The sequence below is a fragment of the Vipera berus genome (genome assembly GCF_964194415.1).
Source record: "Vipera berus genome assembly, chromosome: 1".
Classification (NCBI taxonomy): Eukaryota; Metazoa; Chordata; class Lepidosauria; order Squamata; family Viperidae; genus Vipera; species Vipera berus.
This window is the reverse complement of record NC_138202.1, coordinates 343945583-343964734: the sequence shown is the minus strand read 5'-3', so window position 1 is coordinate 343964734 and position 19152 is coordinate 343945583. Positions and strand designations below refer to the sequence as shown.

The following is a 19152-nucleotide window of genomic DNA, read 5'->3' as shown; positions in this document are numbered from 1 at the left end:
TATTATTCCAAGCTTTTTATTATTTATTTATTAAATTTATATACTGCCCATCTCCCACTCAGCTGGTGTATTTTTTAGTTCTGCTAACTTAATGTTTGTTTTAGTTTATAGGTGGTCACTATATTTATACTGTACATAGAGGCTATCATTACAGTTGATTGGAGTAGAACTACTTAAACATAAACATGTTTATTTATAACAATGGTATAACAACTATATTTAAAGATTGAGGTCAACTGAAGGCCAGCCTCCTGTTTACATACTGTATTACATTTTGTATTCAGAAAATAGACACTTTTCATGATTAATTTCCAATACACTGAGCACTAGCTATAGAGTACAATCTTGGTAAATTTGTCCACTAATAGATGTTATATTTCTGTGCCAGTTATTTAAAAAAAATAGATGCTGAGAGTTTCTTCCTAGGATGTTTTGATTTAAAATTTGTATATGAGAAATAATTTATTAGATGAGTCTGAGGTTACAACTGCAATTTTTTGAATTCCCTTTTTAAAATAATTTTATTAATTTACAAAGTAAAAACAATACAAATTTAAAAGAAAAAAGTAAAGTAAAAAGGAAGTGAAAAGTAAATAGGAAAAAAAAGAAAAAGTGGCTTCTGATCTTCTTTGCAGCAGCTATAAATGCGTTTATATTTTGTCCTCTCTATCTGGTTACATCTTGGGTCTTGTCTTTATATATTCTACCATTTGTAATCATCAAATCCATAAATCACTTTCATTTCTTTCCAATTTCAGCAACAAGTCCATAAAGGGTTTAAAGCCACTGACAAATGTCTTTTTCCCAATCAAACAAGTCAGTTTTACCAGTCCTGCAAATTCTGTCATCTTTATTAACCGTTTCTCCATTGGGAGTATTTCAGTCTTTCCATCTTTGTGCACATAATAATCTCACTGCAGTTACTAGATAAAAAAGCAATCATCTTGAATTCTCAAAATAGTCTTCATCAAAGCAAGAAACCCAAACACAAAGAAGGAAAAGGGGAGTTGATATACAAGCCATATTTTTCACAGTTGGGAGGAATATTAGAGCTGGCTCCAGACATGTAAATTAGGCTAGTATCAGATGCACCCAGAACATTCATTAAACTGTTGGGCTGAATAAATATTCAAACTCTGATTATTTCCTCTTTTTGAAATCCAGCTGTTAATCTTGAACCTGCTTCCAATATGTAATTAAATGCAGACATTTGAACATACGCTGTTCTATAGTTTGTAACCATGTTTAAAGAAGAGTTTTACTTAGCAACCAATTCACTGTGCTCTGTTGACTGATACATCTTAATTCCCTACTGTTAAGCTTCTGCCTCAGAATTTTCCTTCTTAAAATGTATGTATGTTTTGTAAAGATAGAAATTATACTTTGCTGGCAAGGAAAGCAAAGAAATACAATATGAACAAGTAGCTCCAGTATAAAACAGAAGATACCGTGCTAGTGCTAAACATCAGAATTCTGTAAATTAAGTACATAAAATACTAAAATGGAAAACAAGTTTCAGGGGGGAAAAAAGAGAAAAATTGTAAAAATAAAGCCTGATATCTTTTTATCTTGTAGGAAATTATTTATTTACTTAATTGTTATCGTTTCTTTGTTTTTGGTTAAATCAAGGTAGCATACATACCTCATTCTCTTGTCTCCTATTTTTCCCTACAACAGCAATGCTGCAAGGTAGATTGGTTTAAGAGAAGAATGACTGCTCAAAATCGCCCTGTCAGTTAAGGGAGGACTAGGACTCATAGTTTGATTTATAACCCAACTCTTTAACCACTACCATATTGTCTTTCTTAAAAATTTAATTGTGGGGAAGGAGTAAGAAAATGTCCCTTCCCTCATCTAAGTGAGGGAAGTAAGTAAGTAAGTAAGTAAGTAGTTAATCTCAATGTACACATGTTGTACTTTGACAATAAAGGTTTATATGATTAATATTGAAGAGTACTGGGCCTAAGACAGCCTTGTGCTCCCCACTGCTTACTCCTCTCCATGTGGATGTAGTACCATTGAGGACTATGCGCTGAGTACTGTTTGTCAGCCAGCTACAGATCCATCTGATGGTGTTGTTGTCTATCCCACTTTTTTCTAGCTTACTAAGCAGCAGGTTGTGGTCTACTTTGTTAAATGCCTTACTGAAGTCTAAGTATATTATGTCCACAGCGTTTTGCTGGTCTACTAATTTAGTCACTTTATCAAAGAATGAAATAAGATTGGGTTGGCATGATCTGTTTTTGACAAACCTGATTGGTGGACAATGGACAGTGGGTGGCCCAGGAGAGAAAAGGGGATTTTGCCTATGCCTCTTCATGTGTTCTGTACCAGCCTGCTACCGGCCCTGCAGAAAAGGCAGGGACAACCCCTTTTACAAGAAGGCAAGAGGCTGGAATAAAGCCTGCCAAATTTATAAATACAAAAACAAACAGAACAAGACACCAACCAAGAAACAGAAGCTTTTTAAGCGGTTGCCTTCAGCAAACAATCCCTCCCACGCATTCCCCTTTTATACAGTTCAGGGCGTGGCTTCTCTCTGCCTCCTTCTGAGGTGCCCCATTGCCTTCCTCTGTTTACTCCTGATTGACTGCCTCCTGCGTCGGGCGTCCTTGAACAGGGCCAGCTGTGGGTCATCTTCATCCACGCTGTCAGGCTCACACAGCTGGGTCTGCGTACTGACCAGGTGGGAGGGGCCTGGCTGAGGGCTCTGCGGAGCCCCAAGGCCATCATCAGCAAGCTCTTCAACACCCCCTCCTCCTCCTCTGAGTCGTCCGACCCAACTGCCGAACCCACAGGCAGACCCTGAATCACAACATCATGCATGAAAACTTCAGAACTGGCTTTGCTTCTTCTGTGCCTATGTGGAATTATCAGTAAAATTATACTCTTGGTAAAATAATGTCCTAGAAGTTTCTTTTGCTGCATATGCCAACAGGACAGTTGACACCCTAGTTCTTCTACTGTGGTTAATATACACTCAATTTTACACATCTTGGTCCTCCTCCCCCCCCCATATTTCTTTTTATAGTAATGAAGGTTCTCAGGACTTTGAAACAGTATTGTGACTTGTGTGCCTCTAGAGTTACTTAGAACTATACATGCTTGTTTGATACCTTGTTCTTCTGTAGTAGTGCTAGTGCAGACCAGTGAAAATATTTATATACTTCTAACTCTACAGCTGACTAAAGACATTGGTAAAACAGATTATGAAACAGATAACAAAAGCTTGGACCTTGGGGAATATTGAATAATTGAATAGAAAGCGTTGCAAGTAAAGGCCTGACAGCAAGGAGTGTATTGGTTAAGATCTAATAAAGAATGTTAGTACTTGCTATGTGTGTGTGCAGTTAGTCCACAAGATATTGCAAATTAGCAAACCTTTGGGGGGCAAGAGCACACCTAGAAGTTTGAGGGCATAGTGAGTTCAGAAATTGTCTGCCAAGAGAATACTTACATATTTACAAATTGCCTGCCATAGAGCATATGCCACTGCAGAAAAGTTATTACCAAGGCTTTAGAAATTATTCCTTTTTTATTGCGCTGTTATGGTTTAAAGAGAGATAAAACCGTCTCACCCTGATGGGACTGGCCCACTCCACCTGTGCTGGCATCCCATCAGCTAAGGAATTTTGGCTGGTAGGCTCCAGGAGAAGAGCCTTCTCTGGCGTGGCTCCGGCCTTCTGGAACATCTTATGGGAGAGCTTCATACTGGAGGTGGTTGACTAATTAAAACTTAATCCCACCACCCCACCCCCTGTGTGGCTGGCTCCCCTTATTCCCATCTGGTGTTAATGGTTTGTATGGGTTAAATGATTTCATCTGCTGTGTTCTATGATTGTTGATTTTTTATGTTTTTTTTATGCTTTAAAGTTTTTATGTGTAAGCCGCCCAGAGTCATTGGATACGAGATGGGTGGCAGATAAATTTCCTGAATGAATGAATGAATAAAATATTCAAAAGTTAATTATGTAAGCTAATATTTTCTCTTTAGATCCCCTACAGAGAGCGTCCTGTTAAGTACAGATAATCCTCGACTTATGACCACAATTGAGCCCAAAATTTATGTTGTTAGGTGAGACATTTGTTAAGTGACTTTTGCCCCATTTTACAATCTTTCCTGCCACAGTTGTTAAGTGAATCACTGCAGTTGATAAGTTAATAACCTGGCTGTTAAGTGAGTCTGGCTTCCCCATTGCCTTTGCTTGGCAAAAGGTTGCAAAAGGTGATCACGTGACCTTGGGACACAGCAATGGTCATAAGTATGAATCAGTTGCCAAGCATCTGAATTTTGATCACGTGATCATGGGGCTGCTACAAAAGTCGTAAGTGTGAAAAATGGACATGTCACTTTTTTTCAGTGCCGTTGTAAATTTGAATGGTCACTAAAAGAACTGTTGTAAGTCAAGGACTACCTGTAATGGTTTGTCAAAGTAGTCAGTATCGGGCCAGGTCCAGAAATACACCGAGTGAAACTAAGTTGTATACTCTTGTGTATTCAACCATGCAATAAGAGGCATTATTGGTTTTTCTTCCTTTAGGAAGCCAATTTTTTTTTGCTGTTGCAGTTGAGCATTCCCAAAGAATTATGAAGAAAAAGTAAGGCAATGAAAAGAATAGGAAACATGTACAGTAGTATTTTTCAGAAGAAATGAAATCACTGACCCTCCCTTGTTGCTAAATAATGCCTTAAGTCTTATCTTGTGCTCCCCCCCTTGTTTAAATTATTTATTATTTGTAGAGAAAGGAAACTGTGAAGGGGTTTAAATGTTACTGCTTTTTAACTGCCAAGCCTCATTCTGTGAACAATTCCACTTTAGTTAGGTTGTGGTTTTTTTTACAACAATGCCCAAGAATGAATGCTTCAATAAAGGTCATTCCGGAGTAGTATCTTCAGAGCTGTTGATGCATTGTAATTATATTGGAGCTCTCAAACAGCATTATTTTAATGGTACAACATAGGGATGCAAAGTTGCTTTTGATCCCTAATTTTTAGCCAACTTTTTTTTAATGTACAAGAACCATAGAAAGCAGCTACAGAAAACTGTAAGGATCTGATAAATAGGGGGTTTCTGTTAAAAGACTTAATAAATGCTTGGTAGTATAACTCTCTCATTAGAATGGCTGTTAAATTACCCTGTAATGTTTACTAAATTGGAGAGCTTCACTCTAGAAATCAGTACAATTATTGTACTGAGAACAGAAACAGGATGTTGATGGGCTAGTTTTTGTAGTAGTAATAGTACTAGTAATAGTAATAATAAAGTTGGAAGGGACCGTGGAGGTCATCTAGTCCAACCTCCTGCTCAGGTAGGAAACCCTATACCATTTCGGACAAATGGCTGTCCAGTCTCTTCTTAAATACTTCCAGTGTTTGAGCATTCACCACTTCTGGAGGCAGGTTATTCCACTGGTTAATTGTTCTAACTGTCAGGAAGTTTCTCCTTAGTTCTAGGTTGCTTCTCTCTTTGGTTAGTTTCCATCTGTTGCTTCTTGTCCTGCCTTTGGGCGCTTTGGAGAATAGCTTGACTCCCTCTTCTTTGTGGCAGCCCCTGAGATATTGGAACACTGCTATCATGTCCCCCCTCGTCCTTCTCTTCATTAAACTACACATACCCAATTCCAGCAACTGTTCCCTATATGTTTTAGCCTCCAGTCCCCTAATCATCTTTGTTGCTCTTCTCTGTACTGTTTCTAGGGTCTCAACATCTTTTTTCCATAGTGGTGACCAAAACTGGATGCAGTATTCCAAGTGTGGCCTTACCAAGGCATTGTAAAGTGGTATTAACACTTCACATGATCTTGATTCTATCCCTCTGTTAATGCAGCCTAGCACTGTGTTGGCTTTTTTAGCAGCTGCAGCACACTGCTTGGCTTATATTTAAGTGATTGTCAACTAAGACTCAGAGATCCCTCCCTCTCACAATTATTACTATTGAGCAAGGTACCACCTATACTATACCTGTGCATTTGGTTTTTCTTGCCTAAATGTAGAACCTTACTTTTTTCACCATTGAATTTCATTTTGTTAGATAGCACCCCGTGTTCGAGTCTGTCCAGATCCTCCTGTATCTTAAGCCTATCTTCTGGAGTATTGGCTATTCCTGCCAGCTTGGTGTCATCTGCAATTTTGATGAGTTCCCCATCTATCCCCTCATCCAAATCATTGATGAAGATGTTGAAGAGCACTGGGTCCAGAACAGCCCTGGGGCACCCCACTACACATTTCCCTCCATGTAGATGCAGTTCCATTGAGGACCACGTGCTGAGTACGGCCAGGCAGCCTGCTACAAATGTATCTGGTGATGATGCTGTCTAACCCACATTTTTCTATCTTATCAAGTAGTAGGCTATGGTCTACTTTATCAAATGCCTTACTGAAGTCCAAGTAAATTATATCCACAACATTCCTCTGGTCTACTAATTTTGTCACCTGGTCAAAGAATGCAATAAGATTTGTCTGTCCTGATCTGTTTTTGACAAACCTATGTTGGCTTTTGGTAATGACTTTGTTTGCCTCTAGGTGTTCGCTAATTTGTTGCTGTGCAACAATATTGTATGTAATAATTTTTTTTCAAAGAAATATACAGTATTTTTATTGTCATGATCATTGCTTTTTCTTTGATTCATTTTTAGCTCTTCTTCAACGAGTAGCTGAACTAGAGAAAGTCAATGCTGAATTTCTACGTACAAAACAGCATCTCGAGCAAGAATTTAATCAAAAGAGAGCCAAGTTTAAAGAACTGTATCTGGCTAAAGAAGGTAATGTTTAATTATTCTAAGTAGATGTAAAAATGCTAACTCTTCACTAAGATGGCTAGGTAATTATTATTTTTTGAGGGAATGTACTGTTTGAGAAAATGTATGTAAGGATCTTTCCCACACAGAAAAGCATTATTCTCTGTCTCATAAGACATAAAGACCCTTCACAAATCTTAGGCTTCAAAATGAGTTGAAAAAGCATAGCAAATAATTTAGAATGGAATAGTTAGTCCTTGACTTATGACCAGTTTTTCAGTGACTGTTTGAAGTTACAGCAGTCCTGAACAAATGGTGATTATGACCAGATCTCAAAGTTCTGGCTGTTCCAACACCCTCTGTGGTTGTGTGATTGCACTCTGGGCACTTAGCACTAAGCATTTATGACCAGCTGCAGCTTCTTCTTTCTGTATAACCTTAATGAACACAAGACTGATTTGAAATAGTGGGTATTATCTTGAAGAATTTGCAGCGAGCCTCTACTCCCATCCTATTTTGTTTGAGTAGAAGTGTCTTGACTAATAAGGAATGTCTTTATTGGTTTTGTGGTAGCTGAATTATCACAGCCCTTGAGAAGAAACAAAGAATGCCCTTGCAAGTCATGAGAATTTTTTTTAAAGGTATTAGGCCAGCTTAGATTTTACAGATTTTGGCATTAAACAAACTCATGAAATTAGTGGAGAAAGAATTGGAAGCTCTGGGCCATAGCATTAAATAGGTCTTTACCAGGCCTGGGAGACTGATTAATAACTTGGATTCATAATGTGAGTTTATAAACAAATCTGAGCAGTCATGATAACTATTCTGATGTTTGGTATGTTCAGGATTCTCCAAATTATATTACAATATCACCCCCTAAGGTAAAGGTAAAGGTTCCCCCGCACATGCATGCTAGTCGTTTCCGACTCTAGGGGCCGGTGCTCATCTCCGTTTCAAAGCCGAAGAGCCAGCGCTTCTCCGAGGACGTCTCCGTGGTCATGTGGCCGGCATGACTAGACACCAAAGGCACACAGAACGCTGTTACCTTCCCACCATAGTGGTCCCTATTTTTCTACTTGCATTTTTATGTGCTTTCGAACTGCTAGGTTGGCAGAAGCTGGGACGAGTAACAGGCGCTCACTCTGCTACGTGGCACTCGGGATTCGACCCGCCAAACTGCCAACCATTTGATTGACAAGCTCAGCATCCTAACCCACTGAGCCACTGCGCCCCTTAGTATGACCCCCTAATATGTAGGAAATAAAATAAATGCTTATACCATTAGCTTTTGGGATTGATGGAACTTTTAGGTAACGAAGGAAATAGAGAACAACATTTGTAAAAATTCACAGAAGACACTTTTCAATTTTGAAATGGCGCCTCTTCCTAAATGTGCAAGAAAGCCCCTTTGTTGCTTTTCTGAAGGAGCTGCATTGCATGTCCTCCCACACTGGTGTTTTTCAGATCTTTTCCCCAAAGGTGCTTTTTCAAAAGGCAGCTGGACTTTCTTATTACTATTTTCTGCTTGAAAATGCCTTGCTTCTCATCCAAGAACCTTCTTCAGTTCTGATTGAATGGTGGGGAATGGAAAGATTTCTATTCTTTGCAGCCGTCTGGTTGTTAGCACTCTGAAGGTCGGTTCAATTCAAAGAACAGAAATCTTTCTATTCCCCGCCATTCAGTCAGAACTGGATGAGAAGCGAAATATTTTCAAGGAAGAAAAACTCCAAGGAAGTCTAGTTGTCTTTTGAAAAACACTTTTGGGACAACTATAACCTGGATGGTTGAGAATCTCCGTAGATGTTCAGATCTTTTTGTTTTTCAGTCCCCTTACCTTCAGAAGAAATATTCCTTTATATTTCCCCCCCCCCCTACTTTCTGTTTCATGTCTTCCTTGTTTCTCCTGGCAAAGAATAATGGGAAGGTCATAGGCCATAGGGCTTTATAGAAAAAAGTGAAAAGTGGCACTTGAGCGGTGGCACATTTTTAAAACTTCCATAATAGTGTATTTAGTTACATTGACAGTTTCTCTGATTTCCAAAATCATCCAGAATATGAGGAAGGCCTCAGCAGCCCTCATCCATTGGTTAAAGTAGGCAGATTGTGTTGGTTCTTATTAATCCATTGGCACATGAGCTTTGTAACCGTCCAAAGCTTCTCCAGAGTCTGTTCTTTATCCTTATTTGGAGCTATTCCACAGTGGCGTAGCGTGGGGGGTGCAGGGGGGGCCGGCTGCACCGGGTGCAACATCTGGGGGGGGGCGCTCGCACTCGCAGCTCTCTGCCCCTGCCTGGCTCACTCTCTCTCACTGCAGTGCTGGCTGTGCGAATCCGATCCGAGCCGCCGGGTCGCCGCCCACTGTGGAGGGGGGGTGCCAGGCGTGCGGTGCAGTGCGGAGAGAGAGCGAGGGACTATCTGGGGGAGGGACAGTGCAGCGGCCGGGTGCTTGCCCCGGGTGCTGACAACCCACACTACGCCACTGCTATTCCAGGAAGCAATCTGGATACTAGAAGACAAATAGTTGATCAAATTGGGTTACCTATCAGAGGTTATGAATAATACCATCTGGATGAACTTTCAAGAACAGAACATACAAAATAAGATAAAAGGCTTTCAAAATTTGATGTCACAAAGCACAAAAAGAGGGCATTTTTCTGATATTAAGGAGGCCGCAAGGTTTTTTTAAAATTGTTTTTAATTGTGAACAGTGTTCATCCGAGTGTGTAGAAGTCTCTAACTATAGCTTGGTATATGGTTAAGGTAGGTTATTTCTAGGACAATCCAATCTGAAAAGGTAGGGCAGCTTCTCCCTGCAAACCTGAGCAGACTTCTTGAGAAGACTTGGGTCTGCTCAAGAAGATTAAAAACATTAAAAAATTAAAAACATTAAACATCCTAAGATGACAAATACATGGTGAGTATATAAGGTCCGCTTTCTGACACTAGGAAGTATGATTCCATAATAAAAAGCAGTTTTAAAACAACAGTATGGATTTCAGTATTTCAAGCTTAGCATAGAGTTGGAAGGGGAACTGAGAATGAGACATAAAGCTGTAATAGTAAACTGGGTGTAGAATTTATACAGTACAGCTAATTGAATGTTAGCAGTAAGTGGAAGTTTCTCCCCTTTGCACCAGAAATCTCTAAAATAAATAAATATTTATATAATTATTCCCTATTGTTTTTAAAGAGGATCTGAAGAGGCAAAATGCAGAATTGCAGGCAGCACATGATGATCTGGAGAAATTACAAAAGCAACTCATGGAAGCACAGGCTGAAATGGAGAACATCAAAGCCATTGCTACAGTGTCTGAAAATACTAAACAGGAAGCTATTGATGACGTAAAGAAGCAATGGCAGGAAGAAGTTGTCTCTCTGCAGGCTATAATGAAAGGTAGGACTAACAAAAATGGATCGATCGATAGGCCAGTTTCATACTTACTAATATCTCCGATACATAGCTTGCTAGTCCAAACCTCTATACAGAGAAACTGCCTACTTCAGTTAGCTCTTGTGGAAAGGAAACTGCACTAAATTGACTCAGAAGAATGATTTGATATATGAGGTCATTGTTTGGCATCATCTGTGGTTTCTTTAATTTTGTGGATTCACATTTTTGTTCCAATTTAAAAATACCCACCCTGCTTGTGTTAAAAGTTGGTTCAGACAGACCTCCAAAAATAAATCGGCTCGTCATAAAAATTATGACTGCTGGTAATAAAATCTTTCTATTTTTAAAAAAGGATATATACTTAAAAAGTAAATAAATTTAATTAGAGAATAAAATAGAGCTGGAAAGGACCTTGGGGGGGGGGTCTTCTAGTCCAGCCCCCTGCTCAAGCAGGAGAACCTATACCATTTCAGACAAGTGACTGTCTAGTCCAGGGGTAGGCAACCTCGGCTCTTTTATGACTCATGGACTTCAACTCCCAGAATTCCTGAGCCAGCTTGGCTGGGTCAGGAATTCTGGGAGTTGAAGTCCATGAGTCATAAAAGAGCCGAGGTTGCCTACCCCTGGTCTAGTCTCTTCTTAAAGACATCCAGTGCCCACGATTTCTGAAGGCAAGCTGTTTCACTGGTTAATTGTCCTCACTGTCAGGAAGTTTCTCCTTAATTCCAGTTTGCTTCTCTCTTTGGCCAGTTTCCAACCATTGTTTCTTGTCCTGCCCTCCAATTATCTGAAGCAGATGTGTATGAAAAGCAACCATATTAATAAGAAGAATAGGCTAGAACAGTTCTTACTGACAACTTAATGTTTACAGAAGAATGTTTACAGAAGAATGTGTAGTGGCAATTGTAGTTATGACTTGTATTCTGCACAGATTTTCTATTTCAGTTTCAGACGTGCAATTTTAAATATGTTTTTTTTTAAAAAATTGATAACTGCATGAGGTATTGTGGCATTTTTGTAACCATTTTGCATTTACCATTAATATCTGGAACATTCTCCAGTGTAGAAAAGTTTACAGAGTCATTTCTGTCACTGCCACTAGAACATAGAGTATGGTTTGAATCTTTTAAGTGTAACTACAGCATCTACATTTTCTATATTTACTTGGAAAATATACTCCAGACTTGGATGTTTAATCATAAGCTGTACAAATTTAGTGAAGGTGCCGTTTCCTGTTCTAGAAGATTTTATTCTAGTAAATGTATTAGACCAACCCCCGACTTGTTGGATTGGTGCATTTTAGGTGTATGCCAAATAGTATGCTTAAGAGTCTCACTCTGGGACTTCTGGTGGTTTTGTAATAAGATTGTCAGCAAAGATGATTTGTTGTAATTGTTATTCAGAAACTGTCCGTGAATATGAAGGCCAGTATCATCACAGTCTGGAACAAGAGCGAGCTCAGTGGAATCAGTATCGAGAGAATGTCGAACGGGAAATAGCAGAGCTGAGAAGGCGACTTTCAGAAGGTCAAGAAGAAGAAAACTTGGAGAATGAAATGAAGAAGGTTAGTCAGGATAGAGCAGTTTCCCAACCTTGGCAACTGGGTGGGCTTCAACTCTCAGAATTCTCCAGCCCGCATTCGATAAAATGGAACCATATTCTTTAATTTTGCTGCTTGATAGTAGAATAACAAATTGGGCTGGTCCCACCCTTAGTGTTTCTAAGCTTTGAACTCTGTATAAAAACCCCTTTTATTTAGTCTCACTTTTTGTGCATATTTTATTTGTTTGTTTGTTTAATTGTTTTGCCAATGTCTTAAAGGCTGGTCTGAAAATACCACTGGGAAGCATTGAAATAAAAAGTTATGCCATGGAATAATTTTAAATTTTTATCATTGAAATTCGTCCCAAAATATTGAAATGTTTTAAAGCCCAGTTTTAAAGTTCCTTTCTTTGTTTAATTTCTTCCTTATTGATATATAATTATTTGTAAAATTTTAATAATACTTTAGTAATAGTGATACCTAAATATTTTAAAGATTTATATACTATTGGATGAATCAAAAGTTGGAATTAAGATTGCTGGAAGAAATATCAACAACCTAAGATATGCAGATGATACCACTCTAATGGCAGAAAGTGAAGAGGAACTGAAGAGTCTCTTGTTGCGAGTGAAGAAGGAGAGTGCAAAAGTTGGGTTGAAACTAAACATTAAGAAAACTAAGATCATGGCATCCGGCCCTCTTAATTCCTGGCAAATAGATGGGGAAGAAATGGAGGTAGTGACAGATTTTATTTTCCTGGGCTCCAAGATCACTGCAGATGGGGACTGTAGTCAAGAAATTAAAAGACGCTTGCTCCTAGGGAGGAAAGCCATGGCAAATCTAGACAGCACACTAAAAAGCAGAGACATCACCCTGTCAACAAAAGTGCGTATAGTCAAGGCTATGGTCTTCCCAGTTGCAATGTATGGCAGTGAAAGTTGGACCATAAGAAAGGCTGAGCGCAAAAGAATTGAGGCCTTTGAACTCTGGTGCTGGAGAAGACTCCTGCGAGTCCCTTGGACTGCAAGGCGATCAAACCGGTCAGTCCTAGAGGAGATCAACCCTGACTGCTCTTTAGAAGGCCAGATCCTGAAGCTAAAACTCAAATACTTTGGCCACCTAATGAGGAGGAAGGACTCACTGGAGAAGAGCCTAATGCTGGGAAAGATTGAGGGCAATAGAAGAAGGGGACGACAGAGAATGAGGTGGCTGGATGGAGTCACTGAAGCAGTAGGCGTGAGCTTAACTGGACTCCAGAAGATGGTAGAGGACAGGAAGGCCTGGAGGAACATTGTCCATAGGGTCGCGATGGGTCGGACACGACTTCGCAACTAACAACAAAATACTATTGGAATCCCTAAAAGTGTGGAAATTTCCTTTTGAGTTTTTTGGGATTTACAAATAAACATCAAATGTGATTAGTGAAAATTAGCTGATGGTCCTTATACCTCTACAAAGACCTCTTAATTCCTTCTTAATGTTGCTAGCTAAATGAAAAGCATTTGAAAGAGTTAAGATCATCTCATCTGCAAATAGATTTAAAAGATGTGTCTTATCTCCCATTTTTATCCCTTTAATCTGATTATAGGATCTAAGTGCTGTTGGTGGTGAAAGACAATTCTGCTTGGTACCTCTTAAAGTCATGAATCATAGCTGTTAAGACATATCTGGGCATTAGCTGGTCCATAAATATGTTTGATCAACTTATAGAAACCAGCCAAATTTAAACTAAAGTTTATTTTAAAAATTGTACTTCCACAGACTGAAAGTTTTAAATACATCTAAAGAACATATGGTTAATGAAGATTGATTTATTATGCCAATTGGTATAATATTTAATAGTTTCCTAATGGGGTAGATATATTACACTTTGGAATAAAGCCAGATCGATCCATAAGAATAATTTCACATAATCACTTTTAATTGGTTGGCTAACAGTTTAGTGTACAGTTTATAATTCATATTGAGAAGTGAGATGGGCTTATAAAATGCCAAATCCCAGAGATTTTTATTTGATTCAACATTACCTTAGAGACTTGTTTCTAAGATTCTGGTAAAGGTTCCCCTTAATGCAAAGTATTGCATAAAAATAGAAATTCAGGTACAAAATTTCCCTGACAATCCGTCAAGGCCATGAGACTTTCCATTTGGAATAGTATTCAAGACTTCATTGATTTCTGAAAGAGAAAAGAAAATTCCATAAATTATATATCTTTGGGAGCCAATTCTGTGAATGTTAATTTATTTAAATATTGATTGATTTTTATTGATGAAGGATTATTTGAGAAATATAACTGCTGAAAAATTTGAATTGTTCACTTATACCTTTAATTTTGATCATTTTTAATTGCGCTTACATATTTTTCTTCTTAGTTTTTTTCCAGTTTATTTGCCAGTACAATACTCATCTGGTTTATACATTCTCTTTTTAATACTGCCTTTGTAGCGTCCCCTCTTGTTCTTACTGATATTTGATTTGTATGATTTTCTTGAAAAGGGTTTCTCAAAGTTACTCTTGTTTTGTTGCTTCATTATATAGTATTATATCAAAATATCAATTGTAAGTAAGTGAAACTATCTCTTCTAATTTGAAGGTAGTGGGTTAGGACGCTGAGCTTGTCGATCAGAAGGTCGGCAGTTTGGCGGGTCGAATCCCGAGGGCCGCGTAGCAGAGTGAGCGCCTGTTACTCGTCCCAGCTTCTGCCAACCTAGCAGTTTGAAAGCACGTAAAAATGCAAGTAGAAAAATAGGGACCACTACGGTGGGAAGGTAACAGTGTTCCGTGCGCCTTTGGCGTCTAGTCATGCCAGCCACATGACCACGGAGACGTCCTCGGACAAGCGCTAGCTCTTCGGCTTTGAAACGGAGATGAGCACCGGCCCCTAGAGTCGGAAACGACTAGCACGCATGTGCGGGGGAACCTTTACCTTTACCTAATCACTGGAACATGGTCTGATGTAAGCAAATTTAACTTGTGGCAGAAAATTTGTAAAAGTTTTAGAACTTTGTTTTCTGCCACAGTAGGGACATGGTGTTCTGGATTTAGGGATATTGTTTTCTCCCCTGTCGTGGTCAGATCACTTCCTGTCTGGTGAGTCTTCACTTCTCTGGCATTACACTCCTTGCAGAAAGGTTGGAACTATAGATGGCATCTGTGGCTAGGGAAGCCTTTGCATTGTCTTTCAGCAGAGTCATTTATAAAGATGGACAGACATAAAGGCTGGCTGGCTGGCTCGCTGGCTGGCTGGATGGATAGATAATTCTTAATTTGGTGGATAGATAAGCTTTATGTATGTGTTAAAAAAATTCTTTTTTTGTCCTTGTTTTTTTCTTTTTTGTATCATTATACCCTTTGTTTCTATGCTACCCTAATTGCCTTATTTCTTTATAGTAAAGCAAATGCATAAGCATTTAAAGATTTAGTGACATACATTCACAGGATCTGTAAACTTGTCTTTGAAATTTGTAGTGTATAAACCATAATTCTGTGTTTCTGCTAAAACTTGTTTTGTTTATGGATGGGGCAAGATATTTTGTGTTTAGGTTAATAATAGTATTGGTTGAGTCTTTTAGGAAGCGAGAAGCAATTTGCTGCAATACATCATCTACTTAGAAAGCAATAAAATATTGGGATTTTCTTCTGTATGCACATGTATGTTGTACAGTTGTACAGTTTGGGCTTCTCTGCATAGTTATATTACTGACATGTCACACATACTTGTAAATAGTGGCTGAATCAGAAGACTATTGCTTGTCTGAGTAGCACTCATTCAAAAATTAAAACAGCATAAAACAGGGGTGTCAAACTGGTGGCCTGCAGGCCGGATGCCTCATGTGTCGGCCACGCCCACCCCAGCTCCACAAAGACAAAAAAATGTGTCACGTGACGCAATTGAGTTTGACACCCATGGCATAAAAGCTGCATTAAAACTATAAAAATTAGACACAAATACAAAACCTGGCACTCATCTTATCCCAGCGCTTGGGAGGAAAGCCAAGGCTTCAGAGCTTTACGAAAGGCTAGGAATGTACAGACCTGCTGAATTTCAGGGAGAAGAGTGTTCTATAGGGTATGGGCTGCCACAGAAAAAGCATGAAGAGGAGCTAGCTTCCATAAGATATTAGGAGGAAGGGACTAAGAGTGTGGAGATGTGTGCTAGGGCAGGGCTTTTCAACCAGTGGTACGGGTACCACCTATGGTACACTGGCACCTGGCAGGTGGTACGCGACCATCCTAGAAAAGTGATAGCGGGGGAGGGGAATGAGCTGAACCGGTGGCAGCACCGCACAAGCCTGAGCGAGAGACGACTGGAGCTGCAGGACTGTCAGGGCTCAGCGGAAGCGCCAGGATCAGCACCAGGCTCCAGCTGGAGCTCCAGAAGAAGCGCCGATCAGCTGGAATGTTGCAGCATCTCCAGGGTCTTGTGGTTCATATTTATGACAGTGTTCCAGGGTCATGTGAAATGGCCAAAACCTGCTGCAACCACCCAGCAGAGGGGGGGGGGAAATAAAAACCAAACACACCCCCACCCCACCCCCGCTGCCAATCCTCAACAGAAATGCTCACAACAATGGAAACCTTGGACAGGAGGAAGAGTGCTGCCGGGCGGGCAGGCAGGTGTCTTGCTCGGCTGTGGCTTGGGGGGCACTTTTTTCAGTGCCATTGTAACTTTGAACAGTCACTAAGCGAACTGTTGTAAGTCGAGGAGTACATCTTGCTAGGTGACTGGTGGTACTTGGATATTACCATATCGTGAAAATGGTACAATGGGTGAAAAGGTTGAAAAGCCCTGTGCTAGGGTATCATCATCATACTGATGATACTGGACCCCATGTTGACGAATGTCCTCCCCTACTATTTTTGTCCTCTAGTAGCTTGGGTGTATCCAGACAACTAATGTTAAAAATGAGTGGAGAAAAAAGGCTTGAACCTGAGGGCACCCCATATTGCAGGAGCCTAAGGCTCTCTTACCAAAACCAAATGAAACTGGGCATGGAAGAAGGTGGGGAATTACCATAAGATAGTGCCTCAAAGTTTAAAAAGTTAATATATAGAAAAAATTAAATATATTACTCCCAAAAGCCTGTTTGTCAATAGTAAAGATTTTATCTTAAAATATTGCAACTTCTTTTGACTGTTGTGAGCTTCCCAGAGTCACTGAGAAGTCAGATGGCATACAAATTTAATTATAATCAACAACAACAATCCCCAGATGGTATCCACTGATATCCCCAATTATTTAAAATTAAATTTTGATTAGAAATGGCCAAAAACATTCTGTTATCTTCTTAGGAATTTTTACAAGATTTCAGTTGAAAATAGAAATTTCTAGTCTGATGGCCAGAGACATTTTGATTCACAATGGTCTTCATTGAACCCAGGTGGCTTTGAAATTGTCAACGGAGTGGCGTGTCTTTTATACATTCAGCACAAAAGAAATCTGTTGCCTAAAACTGATATTGAAAGTCTATTAGCTTTCAGTCAATAGACTGATGACTAAAATCAGGTCACAGCTGGATTTATTGTATCCTTTAATGTTGATTTCAGGCTCAAGAAGATGCAGAAAAACTTCGTTCGGTTGTGATGCCCATGGAGAAGGAGATTGCAACTTTAAAGGATAAACTGACTGAGGCTGAAGAAAGAATAAAAGAGCTGGAAGCTTCAGAGGTGAGGAAAACAAAATACTAACAATAATTGCTGAGGAAGAGTACAATAATTACCCATCTATCAACAGTACACATTGTTTACTTTGCAGCATGCCGTTTTTCTTGTTCTTTGGGACAGGGAACATGACACTATAGGACCGTGGTGGCGAACCTATGGCACACGTGGCACAGGTGGCACACAGAGCCTTCTCTGTGCGCCATTGCCCCAGTCCTAGGCCTTCAACTGGGTTTTATAAAACCTTTTCGCTTTAGGCCTCCACCGCCGTGTGCAAAAAAAAAAAGTTCAATCAATTAATTTCAACTTCTTGCGGGGAAAAAACAGATCTCGCAAAGTTGGAATGGATTGATTGAACTTTTTAGTCCCACCCAGTTTGCCATTACCACTGCGCCCACGCCCACCCAATGGGCCACGCCCACCCGGCACCCGACGATACATAAGTGGGTTTTGGGTTGCAGTTTGGGCACTCGGTCTCTAAAAGGTTCACCATCATTGCTATAGGAGATTTCTATTGTCCAACTCACTAAGCATTGCAAACAGATTTAAAAATATAGTTATCTCTGTGTCCTCTGTTTCGGCTCTTTCTATGCCATGGCATCATCGCTTTCTTCAAAAGTCAGACCTGTAGCTTTGCTTCATCTGCATCTTGCTGAATACATTTTGAATTTACTAAGAAAACAGAGGTTTACTAGTAAGCGTTAAAACTCATTGAAAATTTAATTGATTAATCAGAATAGAGCTGGAAGGGACCTTGGAGGTCTTCTAGTCCAACCCCCTGTTCAAGCAGGGGACCCTATACCATTTTAGACAAGTGATTGTCCAGTCTCTTCTTAAAAACCTCCAGTGATGAAGCACCCACAACTTCTGGGGGCAAGCTGTTTCACTGGTTAATAGTCCTCACTGTTAATAAGTTTCTCCTTAATTCCAGTTTGCTTCTCTCCTTGATTAGATGCATTTAAGTGGTAGTTTGTAATAGGTTTTATTTCTTATAATACCCTCTTCCTAATAAACTAATAGCAGTTCTGCTGTTTAACATTCAAGATATCCCAGATACATCATTCCTTTTTTTCTTAATAACTTGTAATATTTGCTTTCAACAGAGGATTACAGAAGATCTTGTCTAGCAAGTGAATATTAAAAGATAAGGAAGCAGCAGCATCTTTCTAACTGTAGAGTTGACCTTTCCACAAATACTGTGTTGGAGATGATCCTCCTCACAGTCCTTTGCCTGCTATTAACCTATGAAACTGAAGCAGAAGATATTATGAAGCAAACAGCTGTCATCTTAAAATCCTCTCTTAATGACACATTATTATACACATATATAATGTCTTTATATAATTTGTTATAGGCATGTTAGAGGCTGATGTATGGGCTAAAATCCTTAAAGGAAGCAATATTTTTACTTTTAAAAATAGGAAAACAAGTAATAAAGTAAAACACCAACTTCTATTGATTCATTATGTGCCATCACATATTAGTGATCATTAGTGTAGAATGGGGACGCGGTGGCTCAGTGGGTTAGGACGCTGAGCTTGTTGATCAGATGATCGGCAGTTTGGCGGGTCGAATCCCGAGTGCCACGTAACAGAGTGAGCGCCTGTTACTCGTCCCAGCTTCTGCCAACCTAGCAGTTCAAAAGCACGTAAAAATGCAAGTAGAAAAATAGGGACCACTACGGTGAGAAGGTAACAGCGTTCCGTGCGCCTTTGGTGTCTAGTCATGCCGGCCACATGACCACGGAGACGTCCTTGGACAAGCGCTGGCTCTTCAGCTTTGAAACGGAGATGAGCACCGGCCCCTAGAGTCGGAAAC

At 39.6% G+C, this 19152-nt stretch overlaps 1 protein-coding gene across 1 annotated transcript in view; it reads left to right on the top strand.

Moving 5' to 3' along the window:
- Positions 1 to 19152, top strand: part of RABEP1 (rabaptin, RAB GTPase binding effector protein 1) — a 58034-nt gene that overhangs the window by 19559 nt on the left and 19323 nt on the right. The window contains exons 2-5 of the mRNA XM_081345252.1: positions 6637 to 6762; positions 9929 to 10132; positions 11533 to 11693; positions 17221 to 17340. Of these exons, the coding sequence (XP_081201378.1) occupies positions 6637 to 6762; positions 9929 to 10132; positions 11533 to 11693; positions 17221 to 17340 (611 nt within the window). The remainder of the gene's footprint in view (positions 1 to 6636; positions 6763 to 9928; positions 10133 to 11532; positions 11694 to 17220; positions 17341 to 19152) is intronic.